This window comes from Papio anubis, chromosome 9 (assembly GCF_008728515.1).
Source record: "Papio anubis isolate 15944 chromosome 9, Panubis1.0, whole genome shotgun sequence".
NCBI lineage: Eukaryota > Metazoa > Chordata > Mammalia > Primates > Cercopithecidae > Papio > Papio anubis.
The window spans coordinates 12463863-12491454 of record NC_044984.1 but is presented as its reverse complement, the minus strand read 5'-3'; the positions used below and the strand labels follow the sequence as shown (position 1 = coordinate 12491454).

The window sequence follows — 27592 nt, the reverse complement described above, 5'->3', positions numbered from 1 at the left end:
CGCCCTCTACCACGCCCTCTGGCCCCTGCCTCTAGCCCCGCCTCTCGCCTCGCCGCCTCGCCGCCCCGCCGCCCAGCCGCCCCGCCGCCCCGCCGCCCTGCAGCCGGTGGTCGCTGCCGGTGGTGCTCCATCGCCCCCGCCACCTCACGTCCTCCCGTGCGTCGGGAGCGTCTCGGCTACACCATGTTGGGCATGATCAAGAACTCGCTGTTCGGAAGCGTAGAGACGTGGCCTTGGCAGGTCCTAAGCAAAGGGGACAAGGTAGGCCCTCAGGGCTGCCGAGGACCTGAAGGATTGCTGCGTCCCACCCCCACCCTCTTCGGGACTGTAGCGGGTGCTGAGGGGCAGGTGGGGGCAGGAATGTGCTATCGAAGGTTCGTTCTGGTGTCTGTCACGAGTGCGGCTCTCCACTGCCCAGCACTTGGACTGGGAAGAAAAGGAGTGAGAGGTCCCCCTGCAGCCGGTGGTGGGAGGAGGGGGGTAGACAGGAGAGATTGATCCAAGGAGAGAATCCCAACCTGGGGAATTGGGCACTGCCTGTTGAATGCGTTCTTTCGTTTAAATATTCCAAACATTCCGAACAGTTTGATTTGTTGAGAGACACTCGGTTGCAGAAATGAGTGTGGCAAGAAACTCCCAAGTACTAGAGTACTGAGGACAGTAGCCCCCTTTATCCCCGGTTTCAGTTACCCGTGGTGAGCTGCTGTCCATAACTATTAAATGGAAAATTCCAGAAATACAAAAGTCCTGAGTTTTAAGTTTCCGGCCATTCTGCATAGCAGGATGAAATCTTGATTCCTGGGACCGGAATGCCCCTTTGTTCAAGGTCAGCCTCCTATCTCTAGTACCCGCCCTTAGTCACTTAGTAGCTAGCGTGGTGATCGGATCGACCGTGGTGGTATTCAAGTAACCCTTATTTTACTTAGTAATGGCCCCAAAGTGCAAACTTAGCAATGCTGGCATATTGTTGTAACTGCTGTATTTTATTATTGTTGTTCATCTCTTACTGTACCTAATTGATAGGTTAAACATTATCATAGGTATGTATGTATAGGAAAAAACATAGTAGATACAGGGTTTAGTTCTGTCCACAGTTTCAGGTATCCACTGGGGGGTTTGGAAGGTATCTGCTGTAGATAAGGGGGACTACTGTGTAAAAGAACAAGACCTGTGCAGAATAGAAATAAATGCACTAGGCAGGGAGCACAGGGGTGGTCAATTCTGCGGGGGGGCTATGATGGGGCCTTCAGTGGAGTGTCCTGAGCTGGGCCTCAGGGATATGTAGGAGTGCACACAACAGAGAAGAGCATGCACAAAGGCCCAGAGCTGTACCATTGCTTTTGGCCAATTAGATCCACTGGAGTTGGGTACCTAGAATACAGAATGAGTGAGGAGAGCATAATTGCTGTCTTCCCCCAAATTTATATCAGTGCTAACATGAGCTAACTGGGCTGCACCCCTGAAAACAAGGAGAGTGCTGCTAGATTATAATCTCCTGTAGACAGGTAGTTTGAACATTGCAGCTGTATATAGAGCTCCCAATACGATGCCTCATTTGTGAAAGGACTGTATTGCCTGGGGGCCAAGTTCTGATACCTAGTACAATGATCTTCATATCACGAAAGCCCTCAATTAGACTCTAATCTGAACTCTTTGAGCAACCAAAGACCTTTCACCTGTTCTAATCTCTGTTTCCCCAACTCTATGTAGAATGAACAATTTAGCCCTGATCAGAGGTCCCACATTTGAATACCTGCAGCAGCCAGGCAGGTAATGGAAATGGATGGTGCTAGCTGTTTTAGGCTATAAGGCATGGTGGGGACTGAGGCAAATCAGAGAGTGAACTCAGGTCCCCATCTATAGAGGGCAGTTCCAGCCACTTGTTGCTATGCAGTGATATGATATGAAACATTGTTGCCAAATTCTTAAGGAAAACCATGTATCCAGATTCTTATGCGAAATCACCCAATTTAAAATTAATTCAACAACAACTAGTTTTTGAGTGCTATGTGCCAGGCACTCTTCTAGGCAACAGGATAAAAGAGTAAAACCAGCAAAAGTCTCTGCCCCCATGGAACTTATGTTTTATTGGCTAATGAACAAATAAAATGTATCATGGATCAGATAGTGATCAGTGCTGTGAAGAAAAGCAAGCAGGGAAGGGGAGTGAGGAATAGGGAGTGTTAGGAGTGAGGCTTTGGTTTTGAGTAGGGCAACTGACATAGTTGTGCATAGGCTGGACACACATGCAATAAGGATGCCAGTTATTAATATCAGTCTTGCTCTGAACATCCAGAGAACCCACCCAAGCCAACACAGAGCTGTCTATCCACCTCCCTGGGCAATGAAAAAGGCACCTGGTAAGGTCTGCAGCATCACTGGCCTCCCCATCAGGTAGTTGCCCTGCTCAAAACTTTCACAGCCTTTCTCCTAACAGCCCTGATGAAGGTTCCTGTGGTTCTCACACTTTAAGAATCCACGTGTTCTTGCTTTTTGTCATGGAATGGGACTCACTTTGTCTTTTTGAGTTGATGATGATGGCCCACACAGGCGGAGAGTCTGGACTGGTTCGTAGCATGTACCCTCAGATTCCTTCCTCACCCATTCCCTGCTCTGCTATCTCCCTGTGGAGTGGAAACTGACCCATTTAGCCTGTTTGCCAGGTCAAATGTCAACTGGCAGCCAGCTACGTTTGCTCAGTGGGAGTCACTACTGGGAGATAAGAGGGGAGAAACCAGAGTATTTCTTCTCCTTCTCCACTCCATCAGAGCCATACTACTAGGACCTTCTCTGTGGCTTCGGCTTTGGCTACACAGGCCACCGTGGTTCTAGCTCCTACCCAGTAACCTAGGTATCTGAACTTAGGTAACAGGTAATCCTCCCTCTATGTCTCCTAGGGTGCTTACTAACCTCTAGGTTGCCTGTCTGTTCCCTGCTGGCATCTCAGTCCCTCTGTTATCTATGTAACCAATTCCTTGCATTGAGGTGCCTCTGCTCTAAATACTCTGGTAGTTTCTGTTTCCTGTTTGATTCGTATTGATGCAACGTCACCTGCCGTTAATTTGGGGCCTCTAAGATAAGGAGAACTCCCTAATAAGCATCTTCTCTCAGCGTTTGATGGGAATATGGGGCCATATGGGATATTAGTACCAGGTTGAAGCAAATCATTTAACCCAAATGAACTTCAGTTTCTGCAGCTGTAAAATGGGTATAAAAATATCTTTTCCATCTATTTCCAGAGTTACTATAAATATTAATTTCTTTAAAACCATGAAGACATTTTGTAAAGTAGTAGACACATTCTACAAATATAGTAATAGCATTATATCAGTGCTCATCTCAGCTTCATTATTTCTAGCTGTGTGGTCACAGGCCAACTTAGCCCCTCTGAAGCTAATTGTGGGAGAAAATAATAGTTCATATCTTAATAGATTATTTTGAAGTCAAATGAGATAACCAATTGTGAAATTGTTCAATACTAGTACTTGGTTGGAGATGGAAATGGTTAGCTTCCCCCTAGTTTTACGGTAAAGTGTGGGTAAGTTACTTAATATCCCCTGTGAGCCCTTGAATTCCTCAACTCTAAGATGAGAATAACAATGCCAATGGGAAATTAATTAATTATGCATAGATACTTGTAAATCTTTTTTTTTTTTTTTTTTGAGATGGAGTCTCGCTCTGTCCCCCAGGCTGGAGTGCAGTGGCCGGATCTCAGCTCACTGCAAGCTCCACCTCCCGGGTTTAAGCCATTCTCCTGCCTCAGCCTCCCGAGTAGCTGGGACGTGGTGGCGGGCGCCTGTACGTCCCAGCTAGTTTTTTGCGTTTTTTAGTAGAGACGGGGTTTCACCATGTTAGCCAGGATGGTCTCGATCTCCTGACCTCGTGATCCACCCGTCTCGGCCTCCCAAAGTGCTGGGATTACAGGCTTGAGCCACAGCACCCAGCCTGTAAATCTTTTTTTTTAAATATACAAACGTAAGGGTATTATTTTTGAAGAGAACCTCTCCCTGAAATTATCTTTTATCCTGGAAACAGCCTGAGTCAGAAACTATTGTCCACTCTCCTGGGCAAATGATGGCATACCATGTTCCCCATATAGCATGGGCTTCAGGCTCACCAGATGTTCAGGACTGATTCCAAGTACTTGGCAGGAAGGCCAGTACTGCTGCAGACCTTATCAGGTGCCTTCTTAATTGCTCAAGGAGGGAGAAGGATAGACAGCTCTCTGTGTTAGATTGGGTGGGTCTTTGGATGCTCAGAGCAGGACTGATATTAGTAACTGACATCCTTATCAGATTTGTGTCTGGCCTGTGCACACAGGTTAAGACCTGATAGCCTGACTTTGAGTCCTGGCTCCACTATTCACCCACTGCAGTTTGGGCATGTTACTTAACCTCTTGTTCCCCAGTTTCATCTGAAAATGAAGATTAAAGCACTAACTTCTTTACAGTGTTATTGGAGAAATTGAACGAATGAATCCATGTAAAGCATTTAAAATAACACCAGACAAATAGAAAGTACTCTGTCAGGTTAATTATTATGATCAGTATTTTCTTGTAATGAGAAAGCAGGCTTCCAGCATTAGCATGTATACCGACTACATGAAGTGGCAAGAACTGACCTTTCAAAGGACTTGCAAATCCCATAGCCAGAGGCATTCTTGTTAGACCTTTGTCTGGGACTTGAACTTGACCAAGGTTCCCATTGAATGTTGAAAATTGATTTTTGTAGCCACAGGCCAAAATCTCTATCTAGGAACTGATTGGGAGCGTAGACTAATGGAGATGGGGTGAAGGAGGGCTATTATTGTGTTCCATGTCACAAGCAAATGCACTAAAGATGTTAAATTTTAAGAATCAAGACTGTGTTAGCTTAGCTGCCTTATTCTCTACAGCAGTAGAGAATTCTAGTTAAATAAATTTAAATAGAGCTCCCTGGAGAACTAGAATAGTTTTACAATTCCGTCTCTCAAGCCTGAATTTTCACAGTGGTCCCGTGGTTCAAATGAGTAGTTATGGATACAGATGCTATGAAAACAAGTGGTCCCTGCACTGGAACTGGTTTAATGCATTGTGGCCCAGCTTTTCTCCAGGAGATCCTATTAGACGAGGTCCTCATCTCTCTGCCCACCTATTTTGGCTCTTGTATTCCTTGTCATTAGAGTAAAACTAGGTTTTACTCTGCATCTCTCCTTTCTCACAAATATTTGTAGAGTGGCTACAATATGCAAGACGTGGTACATCTACGTACAGAGAGATAGAACGGTGAACAAGAGAAACAGTCCTGACCCTGTGGGGCTTATGGGTGGGAGTTTAACACATCATTTAATTGTAATGACAAGAAGGATTGTGTTATGAAAGTACAGTGTGGGTAAGAACATCATAGGGAACCTATTTTAAGTCAGGATCCTCTCTGAGGAAATAACTTTTAGGTTGGAGCCTGTTAGATGAATAGGGAGGTACCAGGCAAAGGCAGGAGGAGAATGCTCCAGGGAGAGGGAGCAGCAGACACAGAGGCCCTGGTGTGGAAATGACCGTGGCATCAAAGGAAACAGCAGAAGGCTGCAGAACAGGTGCTGTGAGTGTGGCTGGCAAAATGGGTACAAGCTCAGTGGTGTCTGCGTCATCAAGGGCAGGTTAAGAACTTGGTGAATGAATGCCTTTAGGCAGGGGATTAATTAACACAGATTGGTGTAGAGTGCCCTATATATGCTCTCTGGACAATCCCAACCTCATTCACAGCTCTAGTCTCCCCTTATGCTGATGACTCCCAGATTTACAACTCTATGCCAGTCCCTTGCTAAGTTCCAGAGCTGTATGTCCAACGGCCCAATGGACAGTTTGCTCATCTGTATCAGGAGGAGGTGAACTGATGGACACATAAGACCCCTTCCAGCTCTAGAGTTATCTGACATTAGGGGTTCCTAGAAAGGAGAGATCACTCAGGAGAAGGAGGTGGTGGAGATGAGCCAAGCCTTAAAGGATGATAGGTGTATCATGGGGGACTTGGCTCTCCGAGTCGAGCTGGAGTCCTTTCTTGGCAGCCTTTCTTTCCTTGCTGTGGACTTTCTACCTGGAGAACAGGCCGAATGCCCAGGTGGCTCGTGCCATTTTATAGATCTCTTTTCTGCTGCAGAGACCCTCCATTCAAGACCCAGACATACTTGCAAAATCCTATGTTTTGTAACATAGGATTTTGGTCACAAATGTCAGTTGAACGAATGTAGGGTAGATGAACTGGCTCGCTATCAAATCACCATCACTGGACGAATGGTTACAAAATCCAACTCCCACGACAGCGTCTGAGTTCTTCTGAGATCTGGACCCTGCCAGAACACGTTTTTTGTGTCCTGCTGGATGGTCTTTGCTCCAGCCACAACTATTTGTACTATTTGTACCCACAGTCAGCATACTGTTCTTGACCTCTCCTCATTTACTCCTGGGGTACCCACTGCCTGGAGTCTCCTCCCCCAAATGATCAGAGCATTTACCGCCTTGTGCAATAATTTGTGTAATTCTCCTCACCACCCTCCTGAGTATCCCTATCATATTCATCTCCAAATCTGTAGCACCTGGCAAAGGTTTTCGATAATGCTTATTCCATGAATCAATGAAGTCATGACTGGATGTCCAGTGGGTGATCTGTAACCACCTCAAAGTCAGCTTGACCTCCCCAAACATGTTATCACATGCACCCATGCCCCTTAAACTAACCTAAGTGGTCCTTTCCTGTGTTCCCATACTGCCCTGGCACTCCTCGCCCCCTAAAAATGTCATCAGATGATAATCTTCTGTTTTCCTGGCATCTTCCCTTATTAGGCCATGCCGATCCTGATATCAGGAACCAAGACTTTCATCTCTGTCTTATAGCACCTGGAACAATGTTCAGCACATAGTAGATGCTCAGTAGTTGTTGGTTAAATGAATAAAAGAAGAAAAGAAAGACGAAAGGAAAGAGCCAGTTAGCTCTTTCTCCAGTGAGATCTTGTCTTTGGTTTTCCCGTTTGTAAAAGAAGTAACTGCCTAAAATGACTTCTGATACCTCTGTTCTGAATTTGACACGGGCATACAACTGTCCGCCCACAGTGTCTAACACAGTGGCTAAAGAGAGAGGTTACAGACTAGGCAACATTGCAAGACCCCATCTGAAAGAGAGAGAGAGAGAGAGAGGAAAAGAAAAAAAAAAAGCTAAGACACTTTGGGAGGCTGATGTAGGTGGGTCACTTGAGCTCAGGAGTTTGAGACCAGAATTGGGCAACGTGGTGAAACCTCTGTCTCTACAAAAGAAGACAGAAAAAAATACAAAAAAATTAGCTGGACATGGTGGCACACACCTGTAATCCCAGCTATTCAGGAGGATGAGGTGGGAGGATCACATGAGCCCAGGAGGTTGAAGCTACAATGAGCCAAGATTGTGCCACTGCACTCCAGCCTGAGCAGCCATGAGACCCTGTAAGAAAGGGAGGAAGGGAGGGAGGGAGGGAGGGAGGGAGGGAGGGAGGGAGGGAGGGAGGAAGGAAGGAAGGAAGGAAGGAAGGAAGGAGAGAGAGAAAGAGAAAGAAAGAAAAAAGAAAGAAAGAAAGAAAAAGAAAGAGAAAGAAAGAAAGAAAAGAAAGAAAAAAAGAAGGAGGATAAAGAAAAGAAAGAGAGGTTTAAATGCTCACTTCACCCCCCATAGCTATAGAGAAACTTGCAGTGAATATGAGACTAAAGTACACTGGAGTTTGGCAACTGGAATTTTTGTTTCAGTTTCACCATTCGGTAGTTACATCACTTTGAGCAACTTAGTCTCTCTCTGGTTCTTCATTTTCTCCTTGATAAAATTAGTTAGATTAGGTAAACTTGAAAACCAGTTTAAGTTCTGAACTTCTGTGATTCATAAGATAGTGTTTCTGGAATATAAAACATTACAAGTGCCAAGAGTAGGTGTGTACTTAAATGAAAGGGGATTCTGGAATTCTCTGTTGCAACAGAAAGAGCAAAACACCCTAAGTTTACTTAACAGTTTGCTACTGAAGGCTCTTTGGAAGTGTCAGATTCACCAGATGGAGGGCTTCACAGCAGCCTCAGAATGATTCGGCACAGTGCCCCAAAGTCAAGGCTGACTTGCTGCCTCATGATTCCTGGTCTGGCGCAATTTCCTCTACCCCATGTGAAGTGGGGGTTAAGTAGGAACTTGGCACTCAGGGTTAAAATTACAATATTAAGGCCGGGCGCAGTGGCTCACACCTGTAATCCCAGGACTTTGGGAGGCTAGGGTGGACAGAACACCTGGGATCAGGAGTTTGAGACCAATCTGCCCAACGTGGCAAACCCCATCTCTACTAAAAATACAAAAATTAGCTGGGAGTGGTGGCGCGTGCCTGTAGTCTCAGCTACATAGGAGACTGAGGCAGAAGAATTGCTTGAACCTGGGAGGCAGAGGTTGCAGTTAGCAGAGATCACACCACTGCACTCCAGCCTGGGTGACAGAGTGAGACTCTGTCTCAAAAATAAAAGAAATATTAAATATGCTCATTGAGACTACACTTGCCACTCACAACCCTACACTCCTGCCTTCCTCCAGAGACACCTTCTGTCCCCCCGGGAGTCACACCCTCTTCCGTAGTTGAGAATCGTCAGTCTAGGATATTATATGGAAACCTATTTGACCAATCTAGGGCAGCCAGGTTTCCTACCACGTGTCTGTTTTTCATAATCATTATTAGGAGAGACAGCACCTTAATCAAATAAATATCTGTTGCACTTCTAACATGTAAAGCTTTGTGGTATAGTTTCTGCCCATAAAGGCTTTATTGCAGATTGTTAAAACTATAATAATGTTTCATTATCAGATGGTAAAATTAACACAGACCAACTTTTCTTCTTCTAATGGAATAGAATAAAATTCACTCCAGTAGAGTAGAAGAGAAGAAAACAGGATAGGGGAAGGAACAACAACAACAACAAGAACCAGGATGCATCTCATCCATAAGGGTAAAGCATTACTTTGTGAAACTTTATTTTAACTATGTGTATGTTCATGATAAGACAGCCTGTAAAAAATGCTTTCCTTCTTGTGGATTGTAATTTCTTTTCAAAGTTTGAAGAACACTTCCTTACAGTATGTCCAGGAATACAAAATTAAATTATATGAGCGATCATGTGGCAAGGAGCAGGAGGTGTGCTGAAGAACTGTGGAGGTCCATAATGAGTCTAAACACCAGGGAAAGGACAGTCCAAGGACAGGGCCTCAATGCAGAAAGTGGTGATGCGGAGATGAAAGAAGGATTTACGTGAAAGGAGACAATGGAGCTGAGCATTAAGCAGATTGGGAGGCTGTGATTTAGTGAGACAAGAGTTTGGGAGAGGATATGCTGTGTCTGGGAGCGCGGTGTGAACAGAACTAGAGTCACCCCTTCCTGTCTGTGGGTTCTGGATCCACGGATTCAACCAACCACAGATGGGAAATATTTTTTTTAAATGGCAATACAGTAATAAAAAATACATAAATCAACAGTAGAGGCCAAGCGTAGTGTAACTGCCTGTTGGGTTCACCTTGCCTGCTGCCTAGATAGAACCAATTTATCAAGACAGGGGAATTGTAATGGAGAAAGAGTAATTCATGCAGAGCCAGCTCTGCGGGAAGCTGGAGTTTTATTATTACTCAAATCGGTCTCCCTGAGCATTCGGGGGTGAGATTTTTTAAAGATAATTTGGCAGGTAGGGGCTTAGGGAGTGGGGAGTGCTGATTGGTCAGGTTGGAGATGGAATCATGGGGGAGTCGATGTTAGGTTTTCTTGCTGTCTTCTGTTCTTCGGTGCAATGGCAGAACTGGCTGGGCCAGATTACTGGTCTGAGTGGTGTCAGCTGATCCATCGAGTGCAGAGTCTGGAAAATATCTCAAACACTGATCTTAGATTTTACAATAGTGATGTTATCCCCAGGAGCAATTTGAGGAGGTTCAGATTCTTGGAGCTAGAGGCTGCATGACCTCTAAATTGTAATTTCTAATCTTATAGCTAATTTGTTAGTCCTGCAAAGTCAGACTGGACCCCAGGCAAGAAGGGGTCTTATTGGGAAAGGGCTGTTACCAATTTTCTTTCAGAGTCAAACCATGAACTGAATTCCTTCCCACAGTTAGTTCGGCCTATGCCCAGGAATCCCACAAGGACAGCTTAAGGGTTAGAAACAAGATAGAGTCAGTGAAGTCTGATTTCTTTTACTGTCATAATTTCCTCACTTACAATTTTGCAAAGGCGGTTTCCATTGTGGCCCATGCCTATAATCCCAACACTGGGAAGCCAAGACAGGAGGATAGCTTGAGCCCGGGAGTTTGAGACCAGCCTGGACAACATAGGGAGACTCTACCAAAAAAAAATTTTTTTTAATTAGCAGGGCATGGTGGTATGCACCTGTTGTCCCACTTACTCAGGAGGCCAAAGTAGGAGGATTGCTTGAGCTCAGGAGGTCGAGGCTAGTGAGCCACGATCATAGCACTGCACACCAGCCTGGGTGACAGAGCGAAACACTGTCTCAAAAATAAATAAATAAATAAATAAAATATATATGTGTGTGTGTTTGTGTGTGTGTGTGTGTGTGCACAGAATAGCAACTGTTTGTTTGGGTTTTACATTGTATTAAGTATTGTAAGTAATGTAGAGATGATTTAAAGTATATAGGAGGATGTGTGTGGGTTTTACGCAAAATACTGTACCATTTTTTATCAGGGACTTGAGCATCCATGGATTTTGGTATCTATAGAGGTCCTGGATCCAATCCCCCAAGGATGCCAAGGGACAACTGAACTCTGATTCTTCTTGAATTGCAGTCCTCCTACTAGAATGAACCTAATCTTGGGGGCTTCACAGTTTTGTTGGATTGTGGTCGTTGTATTTTTTGTTTCCTCCCTTCCAAGTTTTTCTTTTTTTTATTTTTTTCTGGATCTCCTATTTGTTTAACTTTATCTTCCAACCTATTTACTGAATTTTTCTTCTCTGTTACCAGATTTTTAATTTCTGACAGCTCTTTCGCTCTCTGAGTGTTCCATTTTTGTAGCATTCTGGTTTTCAGGATGCAATATCTTCTCTTATCTCCCCAAGAATGTCAAGTATAAGATTTTCCTGCTTTGAATGTTTTCTTTACAAGAATCCCAGAACCTGTTTCTCATGGCTCTTCATACTCAGGCCTGTCCCTTCTGCTCTATGGCCATACCCACAGAGGAAAGATTTTCAGCCTTCTGTTACTGCTTCTAGAGACATCGCAAGTTGCTACTTTGTAACTCTTAAACACTGTGCCTTCTCTCTCTCGCTAGGAAGAAGTCTCCTATGAAGAAAGGGCCTGTGAAGGAGGCAAATTTGCCACAGTAGAAGTGACAGATAAGCCTGTGGATGAGGCTCTACGGGAAGCAATGCCCAAGGTCGCAAAGTATGCGGGGGGCACCAATGACAAGGGTAAGTACCCCTGCAGGACGTGGCTCTTGGTCTTGGGGGCCAGCTTTGCAAGGTCTCACTTCATCAGTGGTAAACACAAGTGAGAGGCTATAAGGCACCTGTAGCGACCTGTTTCAGCGACCCGTGAACCTCCTGCACTATGTGAACAAGCAGTTTATTGCAGGAATCTGGGGAAACCGCTCTGGTATCAGCCCAGCCTGTCCCTCAGTTGAAGGCATTCCTGCTCAATATCTCTGAGTTCCTGCTTCACTCCCAGGTGTGGGACTATATGCTCTATATATTTTTTAACCTTGCAGTGCTTATTTTGTCTTTGGAGTGGTTGACTAGGTGACGTGTGCCCACAGTAAGCTGAGCTACAGCACAAGGCAAGGCCAGCATCAGGCTGGAGATCCCCAGAGTCAGCCCCTGGTAGCTCAGATTCTGCTGGGTCCTTAGGCTCAGTGGGCAGTGAGGTTCCAGACCCTTTCTGGCAAACAAAGGGTCTGAGAATTCTTAGCCTATCCCGCTCTTAAAAACTTGGCAGTTCATGCTGGCCACCTCTCTACTTTTAAAATGATAAGCCTGAAGTCTCATGAAAGATATACCTGTTAGATGTAAACCATATTTTAAAATGAGTTTGACTCGTAAGAAGCCCTCTAATTTGGGTAGCACTTTGGAATCACTGCAAAACAAAAACGGGCCAGAAAGCAAGGGGAAAAAAGGGATGTTGTGTTTAATTTTTAGGATATTTCTCAAGCTGATAATTTAAAGAGCTAAAAACATGTATTAGCCTTAGTAACATTTACTAGAAGCTGCCCTATTAAGTAGCCATTCTTTTATTCCTTTACTTACTTAATAAAAATGCTTTAAAAAAAAAATTTACCAGGACTAAAGTAATCAGGCTTTGGAAGATATGTTAACCTGTAGGAGGTCAGGAAGAAATCTCTTCCTTCTTAATACTGTCTTAACATTTTTTTAGATGAAAATATGTATAAGAATTATGAAACTCACTAAAGAAAACCTTGAAAATAACAAAACAGTATTCCCTAATTCCCCCGTTTAATACAATCAATGTTGTCTTTTGAATATATTTTTTAGGGCTTTTTAATGTAATCTTAGTGTTCCTACAATTACATATCCTGCTTCTGTTAGTTATTATTTCATAATTATTTTCCACTAGTGCCCAAGAGTCTTCTTAGGCATAATTCCTAGCTATGTTATACGGCGTCATGTGTCTGTAATTCACATAGACATATTCCTGTTCTGAACTGAATTTATAATTCTGCTGTAATGAATATCTTATTACCTATAGCCTTTTCCATATTTTAGATTGATATTTTAAATAGGCAGTCATTAAATACTGGCTAGGCATGGTGGCTCACACCTGTAATCCCAGCACTTTGGGAGGCCAAGATGGGTAAATCACTTGAGGTCAGGAGTTTAAGACCAGCCTGGCCAACATGGCAAAACCCCATCTCTACTAAAAATACAAAAATAAGCTGGGCATGGTGGTGTGCACCTGTAATCCTAGCTACTCGGAAGGCTGAGGCACAAGAATCGCTTGAACCCAGGAACCCAGGAGGCAGAGTTTGCAGCAAGCTGATCCCACGCCACTGCCCCCTAGCCTGGGCAATAGAGCAAGACTATATCGGAGGGAAGGAAGGAAGGAAGGAAGGAAGGAAGGAAGGAAGGAAGGAAGGAAGGAAGGAAGGGAGGGAGGGAGGGAGGGAGGGAGGGAGGGAGGGAGGCTGATAATCTACAGTCATGCTATATATTGCCAAATCATTTTTTAGAGTTGTACCACTATACTCCAACCAACAGCGTATACAAATAACAGATGTTCATGTATTTCTATGTATTTTTAACACTTGAAATGTTCATTGTTAATTTCAAGAACAAAAAATACCGCCTTGAAAGACGAATGGAACTAATGTGTCTTCCACAGCCCTGAGCAAGCTCTGTCTCTGATCCCTGCCTCACTCTGTGTTTTTATGTTTTCAGGAATTGGGATGGGGATGACAGTCCCTATTTCCTTTGCCGTGTTCCCCAATGAAGATGGCTCTCTGCAGAAGAAATTAAAAGTCTGGTTCCGGATTCCAAACCAATTTCAAAGCGACCCACCAGCTCCCAGTGACAAAAGCGTTAAGATTGAGGAACGGGAAGGCATCACTGTCTATTCCATGTAAGGAGATGATCCTTCGGGCATCCATGGGTGGCGCTTGATTCCCATACCACTCCTTACATCCCCTCTAGCAAGCATTCGCATCAAATTTTTATGGTTGCTGAATTAATTTAAGTAGGAAATGCTGAATCCTAACAGTTTCTCATTTTAATTTCTTCAGGCTGCAGCACACACACATTTGCATTTTATCAGAATAAATGCCTTGGCCAGTTGTCAAATTCATGGATAGAGCTTAAGCCTTGTTTAAGTTTACAGTGAATGTCTACATTAGCCATAGCAGGGTTCTAGGAGACTCAGCAAATATCTTAAGTCAAGCCGCGGTCTGGATTCGTGGACACATGGGAAGCATAAAGGGCTGAGGAATACCTGATTTCTACCCCACACTCCCTTTAATGCCAGAGAGCAGGGAATATTTGCCAGAGCTGGGCTGCCACCCTCCTTGTTGTTCCTGGGCAGTAGTCCTTTGAGCAGAGCACACATCTATTCTCTTGTCATCCTGGTCCTGTTTCCAGGACTTCATGTGGGGTCATTTTCCCTTGACTATAGAGAATAGCAGGTGCAAATGGTTGCTAGTTTCTGTCCCTCGAGCTCCAACCTGCTCTCAGAAACCAAGTCTCTTCTAGATCATTGATGACTCCTCACGTTTGTTAAAATCCTCCCATGTGACAGGCACCAAACCAGGCTCAGGGGAAGACCAGGATCTTCACCAGAAGTAACCATAGGTGGTTTGGCTCTGCTCGGGAGCAACCTCCTGAAAAATTCATATACATATAATCTTGCACTGTACTGAGTATTGGTCCACTTTCAGGGACCTCCAAACTTGGCTGCCCTGCTGCAACGCTGCACCTGATGGTGGGACCATTTTCCCTGGAGCTGTGTAAATGTTCTGAGAATGTGAGCTTCACTGCTGTGTGCAGTCCTAGGCCAGGTGACTGCAGGGCCCCCCAGAGGACAGTGAATGTAATGCAGCTGGGAGCTGGCACCAGAGCCTCAGCTCCTGTGCTTGTCCTGCAGTCCTCATTCGGACTTCCCAGCTTCCCTTCAGAGGGTGTGAAGAAAGCAAATTAACTTAACATTATCTTTTCCTAGGGTAAAGAAGCACGTAGGGTGCAGCATTGAAGGAAGCACTCACTCTCACAGCTGTCCAAGTGCAGGATGGGGACTGAGAGTGAGCGCCTCCTTAAATCTTGTGCCCTGGGTTAGATGTCTGCTTGTCTTTTCCATTCTGTTTCCTGTGTTTGGGAAGCAGCAGGTATAATATAATGAACTTATATTTTATTTGAATTCCAGCTCTACTGCTTACTAGCAGGATGATGCTTGGGAAGTTACTCAGCCGCTTTAAGACTTAGCTTTTGCATTTGTTAAGTGCTGATAATATAACCTCCTATATATGATGTGTGTGTGTGTGTGTGCATGTAGTGTAACCTTATAGGATTATTGTTAAATATCTTTCATTATTTACTAAGATACTATTTATATGTTACCTAATGTTTATGACCTGAAGCAGGTTTTGGCAATTACCCCTTCTGTCTGTTCATTCTTATTTCGTAAGGAATGAGACAGACATGATTGAATCAGTTCACGTTAAGACTTCAAGCAGATGGGGCTAGTTTCTGATCATTTGTTTTACCAGACCCTGGGTAATGAGTGGATACATATTGTTTTCTTTTGTCTTTAACTGTTTAGTATGGGAATTTTCAAACTTATAGAAAGGTAGAAGCGTATAAGATCTTGAAACCGTATGTGCCCATCCCCCTACCAACAGCAGTGATCAACTCAAGGCCAATTCCATGTCCTGTGTATCTTCACAGCATTCACCCAGCCCTACCCTGGATTATTTTTAGGCAAATTCCAGACATTATATTATTTCATTCATAAATATTTCAGGTAACTGCTAAAGTTTTTTTTTTTAAATATAATCGCAATACCTTATTTTTTCTGAAATTTTAATAGTAATTCATGAATTTGTAATATAAAATATTCAGTGCTCGGATTTCCCCTATATCTTATTTGTTTTTGTTTTTGTTTTAGTTTTTTTTTTTTTTTTTTTTGAGACAGAGTCTCACTGTGTCACCCAGGCTGGAGTGCAGTGGTATGATCTCGGCTCACTGCAACCTCTCCCTCCCAGGTTCAAACAATTCTTGTGCCTCAGCCTCTCGGGTAGCTGGGACTACAGGCATGTGCCACCATGCCTGGCTGATTGTTTGTGTTTTTAGTAGAGACAGGGTTTCACCATGTTGGCCAGGTTGGTCTCGAACTCCTGACCTCAGTTGATCCACCCACCTCGGCTTCCCAAAGTGCTGGGATTACAGGCGTGAGCCACCGCGCCTAGCCTGTTTTTGTTTTTTTTTTTTTGTTTTTTTAGACAGAGTCTTTCTCTGTTGCCCAGGTTGGAGTGCAGTGGTGCGATCTCGATCTCGGCTCACTGCAACCTCTGCTGCCTGGGTTCAAGCGATTCTCCTGCCTCAGCCTCCCAAGTAGCTGGGATTATAGGCACCTGCCACCGCGCCTGACTAATTTTTGTAGTTTTTTAGTAGAGACGGGGTTTCACCATCTTGGCCAGGCTGGTCTTGAACTCCTGACCTTGTGATCCACCTCCCTTGGCCTCCCACAGTGCTGAGATTACAGGCGTGAGCCACCACGCCCGGCCATCATTTGTTTTAATATTTTGTTAGAATCTGGATCCAAGTCAGATCTTGCAGTACTTTTTTGTTGTTTGTTGTTAAGAGACAAGGCCTTGCTCTGTTGTCCAGGCTGGAGTGCAGTGGTGTGATCATAGCTCACTGCAGCCTCGAACTCCTGGACTCAGGTAATCCTCCCATCTCAGCCTCCCAAGTAGCTGGTACTACAGTTGCACACAACCACACCTGGCTGATGGTATATTTTTAAGCTTTTATTAATCTGTGAATTTCTTTACCAACACACCTTTACATTCTTCCTTTCCATCTGTGGATCATTTGTCCTATTATTATGTGTACTGGATTTTGCTGATTGTATTTCTGTGACATTTTACCACATCCCTCAAGCCCTGTATTGCCTGTAAATTAGTAGTTGAAACTAAAGGCTGGATCAGATTCAAGTTTTTGAAGTTTTGGTGAGAATATTTCCTAGGTAGTGGTGTTTACTTCCTTCAGGGGCCCACAGTTTCTGATTGTCCCTGATTGAGTCATGTTAGTTCATCATTGCCTAGATGTCTTGTTCCATTAGAGGCCATACAATGATAATGTTCTCTGTTTTTCCTTCTTCTTTTATTACCTGAAATATTTCGGTAAAGAGAAACTTCCCCTCATTTACTATTTGGCTTCCTTTATTTCGTATAGAAAAAGCCAGATACATGCTTGCTTGATACTTTCTCTTTATTTACCAGTTTTCAGAATGATAATTTCATTCTGTAACGTCCTCAAGGTGAGGTGGTCTGCATCTTTGTTTTTTGAGTGTAATTATAAAGGTATGAATTTAAACATATTTGATATGTTTCAGTTTGTTGCAGTTATTATTCTTATTGATGCTCTAATTGCCCCACTGTTGGCCAGTGGGAGCCTCTTCAATTTGGTTTCTTGGTCCTTTTGACACAACTCTAGTAGTCTTTGATGGCTCCCTGGCTTTCTGGTATAATGAGATGTTTTGAGCACATCTTAGCATTTCTTGCCCCAGAGCTGGAATTAGCCATTTCTCTAAGGAATGCTGGTTTCTTATGGTGGGAAGGGGTATCTATTTAAAGGGTACTATCAAAGGCAGGTCGGTGACCATTTCCTTTTGATTCTCTGAAATCTAAACAGATGAAAGTGCCAAATGTGGTGTCCAGCCTGGCTCCATGGAATTTTTAACATGGAGTTCTCACACAGCATATGGTCATTCCTCAACTCGCCACTTGATGTCACTGCATAGTCAAATGAGCATTCAAAAGTACCCTGCAGTGATTTGTGTTATTTCTGATTCTGTTGAAAGCAATGTTAATGAGATGGTGGAAGGCAAATGTACTACTTCAAATGCAAAAGTACTCTATCAAATAATGCAGTGAGTGCATTCAATGACAAAATTAATTCTAAAATGAAAGCCTGGCATCCTTCATTCAGTCTTCCTTCTTTATGACCTTGTGAAGAGATGTTTACAAAGGAATTATACATTTATTAGCATTGTTAATTACTGGAGCTTTTAGATGAATAGAATGCTGTGAAAAAAAAATAGCACTATCAGAATATGTTTAGTATTCACAAGAGGCAATAGAATTATCCTCACACTTAGACCAGCCGCAACACTTCAGACTACTGTCCTTTCTCTATGCACTTAGGTTAGAGTTTGGCCTTTTCAGCTCATTTCAGCACCGGGTTCTCAATAGGGACCAACAGCAGGAGAAGTTTGATGGTCTTAATGAAACTTTCAGGGTTTAAATGAAATGTCTAGATATAAAGGAAAAAGTTGGAAACCAGGAGTTTATTTTCAGGGTAACCTATGCTCCAACCCAGTTCATCACTCAGTGGTCGTAGGACCTTTGGTGTATTGCCAGCCTTACTGCACCTCAGTTTCCTCATCTGTAAGATGGGCATGAGTACCTAGCTTTTATGGTGTTGTGAAGATAAAATAAGATAATATCTGTAAATACCTACTCAATCCTAGACATGAGGTAGACACTCAGTAAATGTTAGCCTATTCTCCTCCTAACTTTACCTCCCTTTGAGAATTTGATCAAGTTTTATTAGAATTAACAATAAAAAAGTCAAAGTTACTGCAGATACACTTGGGTTAGAACCTCAACAACTCCAATAATTATGAGTTTTATAACTTGCAGCAAGTTGTTTAATCTTTCTGAGCCTCAGTTTTCTCATCTATAAAATAAGATTTGTAAGGCATGATTGTGAAGGCCAGTTTCATTATGCATTTGAAAGAACTTTGTCAGCTGTCAGCACCTAGGTTGCTGATGTCACTTTTCCCTCTAAATGACCGGGCCCCAATGGAGGCCACTGGCATCTTGGGAAGTTCAGCCTAGTGAAAGAGAAATTTGGAAGAAAGAGCTCAACTGCTAAACCCTTAGGGGGTTCCCACGTTACCACTTAGGAGATTTACAGACCAGTGTTTGCCCATGTTCCTAGACAATTCAACCCTGTTTGTAACCACAGGAAGTTGGGGCCAAGGGATTTCAGTCTTAGCACCCTTGCTTTGCCCCCTCACTTCGATTAAAAGGGGACTTGCTCAGCCTTGCTGTTGAAAATAGCCCCCTGTGCTTTTCTGTCCCTTTATCCAGCTTTATTTTGCTTTGCTTCACTTATAATCAATTGCATTATATATCTCTATCTACTCATTTATTTATCGCCCTCTCCCCACTAGAATGCAAGCTTCCCAAGGGTAGGGCCTTTGGCTAGAATATAACAAGTATTCAGGCCGGGTGCGGTGGCTCAAGCCTGTAATCCCAGCACTTTGGGAGGCCGAGACGGGTGGATCACGAGGTCAGGAGATCGAGACCATCCTGGCTAACACGGTGAAACCCCGTGTCTACTAAAAAATACAAAAAACTAGCCAGGTGAGTTGGCGGGCGCCTGTAATCCCAGCTACTCAGGAGGCTGAGGCAGGAGAATGGCGTAAACCCGGGAGGTGGAGCTTGCAGTGAGCTGAGATCCGGCCACTGCACTCCAGCCCGGGCGACAGAGCGAGACTCCGTCTCAAAAAAAAAAAAAAAAAAAACACAAGTGTTCAATAAGAAGTTGGTGAATTGGCCATCACGGTGGCTCACATCTGTAATTCTAGTACTTTGGGAGGCCAAGGCAGGTGGATCACCTGAGCTCAGGAGTTTGAGACCAGCCTGGGCAACATAATGAGACCCCATCTCTAAATAAAAAACAAAAACAAGTTGGTGAATGGATACATGAACAAAAGAGCTTCATCCTTGCCTCTCCTGTGCTTCTCTCTCTCTGCTCTCTCCCATAAAGATCTTGGTCCCCATCATAGCTTCAGTTGTCACCAGTATGTTGGTAACTCTCCAGCCTGACCTCTGTCTGTCTCCCCTGAATGTCTTGTCATCCCATCAGACTTAGCATGGAGCCTGAGACAATGTGGTTTACCCACTCATTCATTCCTTCATTCGAAAGATAGTGGATTCCTTCTTCACTTACTCTGTACCAGGAACTATTTTAAGTGTCTAACAGTAAAATGGATGTCATGAAGTAATGTCTTTGCCCCTGGAAGAATTCAAGTGCCATCTGGATAGACGGGTGACACTTATGCCATGTGACATTTGCACTAGGTGGGAAGTTTGGTTCAATTTGACAAACATTTATTAAGTATCTCTAATATTTAAGCCACTTCACCTCTAAAAGCCTTGCCGATGATAAGATTCTGTGTCTCAGCCTAACTAATCGCCATTTTCTTTCCCCCTACAGCTTTCAGTTATCCCGTAAGTCTTTTATAAACTCCCACCAGGCAGGGGCTTCAGGCTGTTTCTCTGTGGATGATGCCCGGGTCAACACGTCTCGTGCTGCCTTCTCTCCCAAGCACCATCCTTACATTTCCAGCTCCCAGGAGGCATCACCACCTAATCCTCCTCAAGAATCTCCCAAATCAGCATGTCCAAAACATAGTGCAGATTTCCACGCAAAATCAGATCCCTTTCTGTGTTCTCTTAGTGATGGTCCCCTCCCTCCTCCTACCCACGCTGTTCCAATGTCATTCTGACTCCTTCACTTCTACATCTAATTATTGGCTCATCCTGATCAGCTCCCAGCTGTCCCTTCCTTCCCTTGCATCTACACAGGTCTTCATCATCTCTTGCCTGAATTATGGCCATGGCATTGACTCCCAGCTCTCCCATTTCTGACCTTTCTAAAGTGTCCTTTTATCACCACCTGCCTAAGGCACAGGACTGATCACGTCGCCTGTCTTTGCTCAGAAACTGAGCCTCCCCAGAGGCTGCTCAGCTCTGGCTGGGGGCCTCAGGCCCATCCAACCAGATATTGGGGTTTGAACAAAAACCCAGTTAGTAATGAGATGCTTCATTTCCACTAGGAGAGGGTGGGTCAACTTTGGGTCCCAAATGTTTGACCAGGCAGTAAAGCCTAGTCAAAATGCCCTATGATGGCACTGACTACCCTCCACACACAGCACCACTCCCATGTCGACCTGATCTCAGAGCGTTCCACCCGCCCCCACCCAACATGACTCCCACCCCGGACACAACATCTACTTCCAGACCTTTGCTCATACATCCCCAGCTCCTCTCAACCCTCCCCAGCCTCTGTTTGTTGGAAGTTCTGTGAGGACAGAAGGTTGTCATATTGTTCATTGCCAGCATCAAGAAGAGATACTCTATTTCCAAACAAGGTCACATACACAAAAAAGGTAGAGATGCTCAATAAATGCTTAATATCACCTCTTTCTTAATACCTTCCCTTCGTGTTCTAAGTCAGAACCCGTCATTCGCTATTCCTCACCCCCAGAACATTCTGGATGTACCTTCCACCTTCATTCCAGCATTTCCCTCCAGCCAGCGTAATCCTTCTGTGTGTTTCTCTCCCGACCACCACACTTCGAGCTCTCGAGGGTGGAAAGACGTCTTATCATCCTTACAGCTCTTATGGTATCTGGCTTGCATTTTGTGCTCGGTGATGTTCAACTCAATAAGCAGGGGTCTAGCCTGGCTGAATGAAACGCTTATTGTGTGAAGCCTGTCTTCCTGTTGCAGCGAGACTGTCAGTTCCTGCTCTGACACTTCTTTTGCCTAGCACAGGGCTGCATGCACAGCAGACCGTACACCAGTGTGTGTTGATCCATTGATTGTTAAAGTTTCGAAGTTGAGTGGTCAAGCTCAGAGTCATTCTTCCTCCCTGCATGCCTGCACCAGACACTCCCTGAAAGATAATGCGTTATGATTTTTTGCTTCCTTGGACGCAAGCCCCACTTCCCTCCACTAGCCCTCGCTATTGCCTGTGTCATCTTTCCCCTTTCTAACTCTTCCAGACCTTTTGAGTCAGCTCCTTTTGTGTTTCTGGAATCAGGAGTGTGTGTATGTTTGAGATTCCTCAGTTCCCATGGTAACCAAATGCTTTATTCGGAATACTGAGCTCTGACATTGGGTGAGATAAAGCACTGCCCTGGAGGAGAGCTTCTTTCAAGATGAGGCATTTATAGATAGAGACATATTCACAGGCTTACAAAAATAATGTATAGACTTCACGTTTATTTCTTTTAGGGGCTCAAAGCATTTTATGAGCATTTCTTAACTCACCTTCAAGCGCACGCACTGTTACTGTGCTCCATGTCCAGATTGGAAACTGAGGCAGGAACCAATGAGGCAAAGTGTCTACGAATACAAGCAGAGTCAGCCAGAGCTAGGCTCCCTTCATACACCAGGGGGTTCCTGGTAGGGTTTGGTTTCTGGCTTGTTCGTGTGATTCTGTGATGGGAGTCAGTGTGGTTGGTTAAATTAGCAGAGAGGAGAACTCATGTATCTGTTCCCGTAGCCCACCCAGTTGGTTTGTTTTCCAGTAAAAGGATTCTATGATGAAGCAATAGGGAAAATTTTATCTGCATTACCAGCATTTCAGTCTGCCTGGGAATAAATATAAAGAATTGAGGGTTTTCCCAGAGTGAATAGGAATCCCTGAATGATGACATTCTCCATCTCACTCTCTGCTGGGTTTCCTTCTGCTTCTCAGCCCCTTCTCATTGTCCTTTGCCCTGTCCTCTTTCTCCACCCACCACTTAGATATTAGGATTCTAAGGAGCAAGCTTCTGGCCTGCTGTTTGCACAACGTCTCTACCACATGTCGCTTCTTACCATGATGATAGCCAGTACCTACTTGCTGGGCACTCCCAAGTTTCTGTCACTAGATCCTTCTCCTTCCCAAATCAGTATCTCTGACTCCAGTTCTGTCCCAAGCCTAAGGAGGTTTTTACATGGTCAGACACACATTTAGATAATAATTTTTGCATGAATGTATTTCACAGAGGGACCTTAATATTCATATGCCCCCCAAACTAAATCATGAACACCCCTACAGCTGCCCTTCCTGCCTAATGTTACTCTTCGGCCTTTAATCCCTATTCTGGTTAGCGGCATCTTTTTCTACCCAGAGGCTTAACTGGAAGCCCTGGAGAATCCTCTCTTCCTTCCTGTCTCTTACCTCCCTCTACATACAGGTACCTCTCAAATCTGCCTTTCTCGCACCTTCATCATCTCGCACTTGGCTGTTCCTGGGCTCCAGTGGCCCCACATCTCTCAACCCCTTGCCATTTCCCCTGTCCCTCCACTGCTACCAGAGGGATCCTTCCAAAACACAATTGGATGATGCCAATCCTCTGCTTTAAAACCCTTTCCAGGATGGGCGTGGTGGCTCATGCCTGTAATCCCAGCACTTTAAGAGGCTGAGGAGGGTGGATCACCTGAGGTCAGGAGTTCGAGACCAGCCTGGCCAACATGGTGAAACCCCTTCTGCACTAAAAATACAAAACTTAGCTGGGCATGTGCCTGTAGTCCCAGCTAGTCAGTAAGCTAAGGCAGGAAAATCACTTGAACCTCGGAGGAAGTGGTTGCAATAAGCCAAGATCGCGCCACTGCACTCCAGCCTGGGTAACAAAGCGAGACTGTGTCTCAAAAAAAACCCTTTCATAGGTATAGCTGTGCATCTAGGATCCGGTTCAAACTCTTTAGCATGTCTTTCAAGGCCTTTGCATCTGGCTGCAGTGGATCCACTTCTCCTGTTTGAGTTCCCACCGCTGTCCCCTTAGTGTGTGCTCAGATGTTGATTATGTAAATGAGTGAGCGAGACTTACGTAAACACTTCACTCACTATGTCCTAAGTGCTGTCGTCTTTAGCTCTGTCAGGCTGAAGACATCATTTTTATTGTTTAGCCCCGAATTGTTCATTTAACCAAGGGGTCTGATATGTTCAGGCACTATGTTAGGTGTTCAGCATACATCAGTGGCCAAAAAATGATAAAAATCCCTGCCGTGGTGCAGCCTATATTCTAGCAGAGGACACAAAACATAAACAATAAACTGAATGAGTAAATTATATAGTATGTTAAAAGGTGATAAGCGCCATTAAAAAAAGAAAGAAAAAGTAAAACATAGGAAGAAGATTGGGATGGGGTTAGGGAATGGGGTTACAAGGTTACAAAACATTTTAAGAGTAGGCCTAATTGAGAAAGTGAGAATTGTTCATTGAGCCAGTTCATAATATTACTTTGTTATTTTTTTAGTGGTATTTTTTGTTTTTATTTTGTTTTGGAGACAGGGTCTCACTATGTTGTCCAGGCTGGAATGCAGTGGCTATTCACAGATGTGATCAGAGCACACTGAAGCCTCAACTCCTGGCCTCAATCAGTGCTCCTGCCTCAGCCTCCCAAGTAGCTGGGACCACAGGCATGCATCGCAACACTCGGCTACATGATATTTCTTTTTTTTTTTTTTTTTTTTTTTGTGGAGACAGAGTCTCACTCTGTCGCCCAGGCTGGAGTGCAGTGGCGTGATCTTGGCTCACTACAAGCTCCACCTCCTGGGTTCACGCCATTCTCCTGCCTCAGCCTCCCGAGTAACTGGAACTACAGGCGCCTGCCACCACGCCAGGCTAATTTTTTTGTATTTTTTTAGTAGAGATGGGATCTCACCATGTTAGCCAGGATGGTCTTGATCTCCTGACCTCATGATCCTCCCACCTCAGCCTCCCAAAGTACTGGGATTACAGGCGTGAGCCACCGTGCCCGGCTGTGATATTTCTTTAGGTTACCATCATGTCCCTCACCCTGGAGTCAGGAAAAGTCTGTTCTGAGCAAATTGCCAAGTAACAATAATAGCTACTGATTGTTGTGAGCTTACTATGTGACAGGCTCTGCAATGAGCAGTTTGCACAGTCTTTTCTCCTTTAATCTTTACAGTAGCCTTCAAAGACTGATGTTATCACTATCCCTATTTTACCAGCGAAAAACCTGAAGATTTGAGAAATTAAAGAATTAGCTTAAGACCTAGAAAGGGCAGAGCTAGGATTTGAGCACACTTTAGCCGTTTTGCCTCTAACTGATGAAGGAAGACATTCGAGGACCACTCCTTTGGAGCTTTCCAAAATCAGTACTTAAAGAGCCAACATTGTCCCTTTACCTAGAGAACAATTCAGTGTCACAGCCCAAGTAGGGGCTGCAGAGAGCACTCAACACCTGCTTCTACCTCCAGCACCTGTTTCATTTCAGACAAATGGTTCTCAATCTAAAGACATGGTTCATAAAAAACTCGTGTCTTTTATTGCCTGAAAAAAGTCTTTCCTGAATGTTTATCGTCTGTCTACTAATCCAGTTTCCTCTCATTTGAACTTCAATGAAGCTAGAGCCCAACTTTCTTCATCTCCCTTATTATCTCTTCAATATACTTGAAGAACCAAGCCTCTGCTATTCAAAATTGGTCTCAGTTTCATCCATGTTCAGTAGCTGTTGTCTAGACGTTAGAACACCTATCCATTACAGACAACATCCTGGGTGTTCACATCAGTGACCCTGCAGTCAACATGCTGAATGCTTGTCCAGCATGACCAACCACTTGTAAAAGAGCAAAGCATGATTCAGAGGACTCCACCAAAAATAATGCATTATTTGGCCTAATCTTGGCCTGGTACAAATTCAGACTTTTGAGTCATACAGCTCATTAGAAATCGGGATGTACTTGACTCTAATAAAAATTTTAGTGCAACCCAGATTTAGAGTGGTATATTTAGGGTAGGCTACAAGACGAATTTTGGGACAGAAGCAGATGACGTAAGGGAGAGAATAATAATCTTGAAAAGAAAGACTTTATTGCTTCTCTGTCCCCAATTTCTGCCATCAAAAGAAATGCCAGATTTAGGAACAGTCTCTTTCCTTACTAGAAAAAGAAGGCTTTCATGATTTGAGCAGAAGAAAGGATTTATGAGAAGTGATTTCTTTATTTGGGGCATGTTTAAAGCTTGTGTGGGGCCCTTCCAAGTCTTCCTTGGGTCTTTGCCTTTGTTAGCTCTGAGTTTTTTTTGTTTTGTTTTGTTTTGTTTTGCTTTTTGACACAGGGTCTTGTGTTGCCCAGGCTAGCCTAGCTCTGTTTTTGAATGAAGCTGCTACAAGTCACTGCTGTGATGAATTCAATCACTAGAGCTGCTCTGCTGTGGAAGGGGCGTTAGCTACCATACTCCCATACTCATTGCTGCAACTCTGCCCAAAGTCCCCTGTAGTCTTCCTCCTTCACATGGTGGTGACAGAGCAGCAGAAAAGAGGTGCAACCCGGCAGTAGAGGGAGCCAGAGAAAACGGTGAAGGCTTGGCCTTTGGGAAAGCAAACCTACTGTCCCCTTGGGATATTTCAAGAAAGAAAGGGAGGCTCACATTTGTACTTGGCTACTGCGTTTCAGGCCCCGCATCAGAGTTTTTCACGTCCATTACTGCATTTAACACTCATACCTTTGGAGGAAAAAGAAAATTTATCTCCTTTTACAGATGAGGAAACTGAGGCTCAGAGAGGTAAAATCAACCCATCTAGGAAGTAGTGACTCAGTCCCCAGTCTTACCACTCTAGCATGCTTGTCATAATAAGCGTGGTGAGTGACTTCTTTTTTCTAAAGATTCCCCCTCTCTCAGAGGTCATGTCCTTTCTTAACCAGTCCTTGCTCTTGAACCCCCAGGCAGTTTGGTGGTTATGCCAAGGAAGCAGACTACGTAGCACAAGCCACCCGACTGCGTGCTGCCCTGGAGGGCACAGCCACCTACCGGGGGGACATCTACTTCTGCACTGGTTATGACCCTCCCATGAAGCCCTATGGACGGCGCAATGAGATCTGGCTGTTGAAGACATGAGTGACCCACTGAGCCAAGAACTTCCTGGAAGCGTGCCTCTGTGTCTCCTTCCTCAGGGGGCAGGAGGGGACAGTACTTCCCAAGTTCCAACTGCAAGTCCAACTTAACCAACTTTCCTTCAAAGTCAGTTACTGCCAATTTTCTGAAAAAAGCATGTTCCATATACTAAGTCTCTTTTCTCACGGTGGGAAATAGTACAGCCAAGATAGGCAGCATCCTTCTCATTGATTTAGAAAATTCTGCGGTAGACTAGAAAAATCCTGGCAGCTTTTCTCCAGCCATCTGGGTCACTAAAAACTGATTTTCTAAAATTATTGAATTTGTATTTTGTTATTAAGGGGGAAATGTGATTTGTGCCTTTCATCTGTGATTCCTATAACAGCTTTGTCTTCAGAAAAACTAAAAATAAAAGGCATTGACTTAAACAGCTGAGACAAATCATAAGTGTAATTATTTCCAAGGTTCTACAGTCCTGAAGGTAATATAGGTATGAGTACTATTGATGGTGTTTACCATTGCAGGAACCCTACATTTAGAGCTCCTAAGTCCTTCAGAATATAAACCCGAAGATCCCAGGACACACACCATCCCTAAACTAGACATTTCCCATGACAGTTATGTATCACTCTGTGATTAGAAGTTGAGGATTATGTTTGCAACTGTGATCTGCAGAGAGTTCCAAGAGAAACAAGAGCAGACTGAGAAGAAAAATCGTTGCGCTGTGGTGCACAGACAATCCTGAAGACACGATATCTGCCGGAAGGATTGGTTCAGGAGGATGAGATGAGAAGCAGCTGGGGTCCAGTTTCATTAACTGAAGAGGATAGGAATGAAAGAAACAGTGCAGTTTGGCCTGCAGAGAAGGACACAGATGCAAGGCTGTGAGCAGGAAGCGGGATGCAGCTGAGCTGGAGCAGAGCCCGTGCGTGAGCAGGGGAGGATGAAGCGCTCAGTGGGCCCAGGGCGTGTAGAAGGTACTCTGATCCTCATGGTGCGCCAGGGCCCCACACTCTCAGCAGCCCTCCCTAGGACAGCTGGACAGGTTTTCAGGGAGAAACCCACCTTAGCACCCACCCACACCCTATTTGCTGTTTCTGTAGGAAACAGAAAAATAAGCTTTAATCCTCACCATGAAGAGTTCTTACTGGACATAAAGTGGGGTTTCCTAAGGAGAGGAACAAGAACTATATGTCATCATCTTTC

General features: G+C 44.3%; 1 protein-coding gene and 1 long non-coding RNA gene across 2 annotated transcripts; one reads left to right on the top strand and one right to left on the bottom strand.

Annotated features, from left to right (window-relative positions):
- HEBP1 (heme binding protein 1) lies at positions 1–26818 on the top strand. Its single transcript, XM_003906026.3, has 4 exons — positions 1–261; positions 11293–11431; positions 13412–13592; positions 26218–26818. Exons 1-4 carry the CDS (start codon positions 184–186, stop codon positions 26387–26389), a joined length of 570 nt encoding a protein of 189 aa, XP_003906075.2. The 5' UTR covers positions 1–183; the 3' UTR covers positions 26390–26818.
- Positions 16468–21678, bottom strand: LOC108580901. The gene is made up of 3 exons (XR_004176007.1): positions 21542–21678; positions 21036–21430; positions 16468–17763 (listed from the first exon to the last, which is right to left on the bottom strand). It is a non-coding gene; the product is annotated as an uncharacterized LOC108580901 (long non-coding RNA).
- Positions 26819–27592: the final 774 nt, after the last annotated feature.

What these genes read in the sequence shown, in the direction of transcription:
- HEBP1 (XM_003906026.3), top strand. Translation starts at nt 184, where the DNA reads ATGTTGGGCATGATCAAGAACTCGCTGTTCGGAAGCGTAGAGACGTGG. An exon ending in GGGGGGCACCAATGACAAGG is followed by an intron (nt 11,432 to 13,411) that starts GTAAGTACCCCT and finishes TTATGTTTTCAG; the next exon opens with GAATTGGGATGGGGATGACA. An exon ending in GGCATCACTGTCTATTCCAT is followed by an intron (nt 13,593 to 26,217) that starts GTAAGGAGATGA and finishes TTGAACCCCCAG; the next exon opens with GCAGTTTGGTGGTTATGCCA.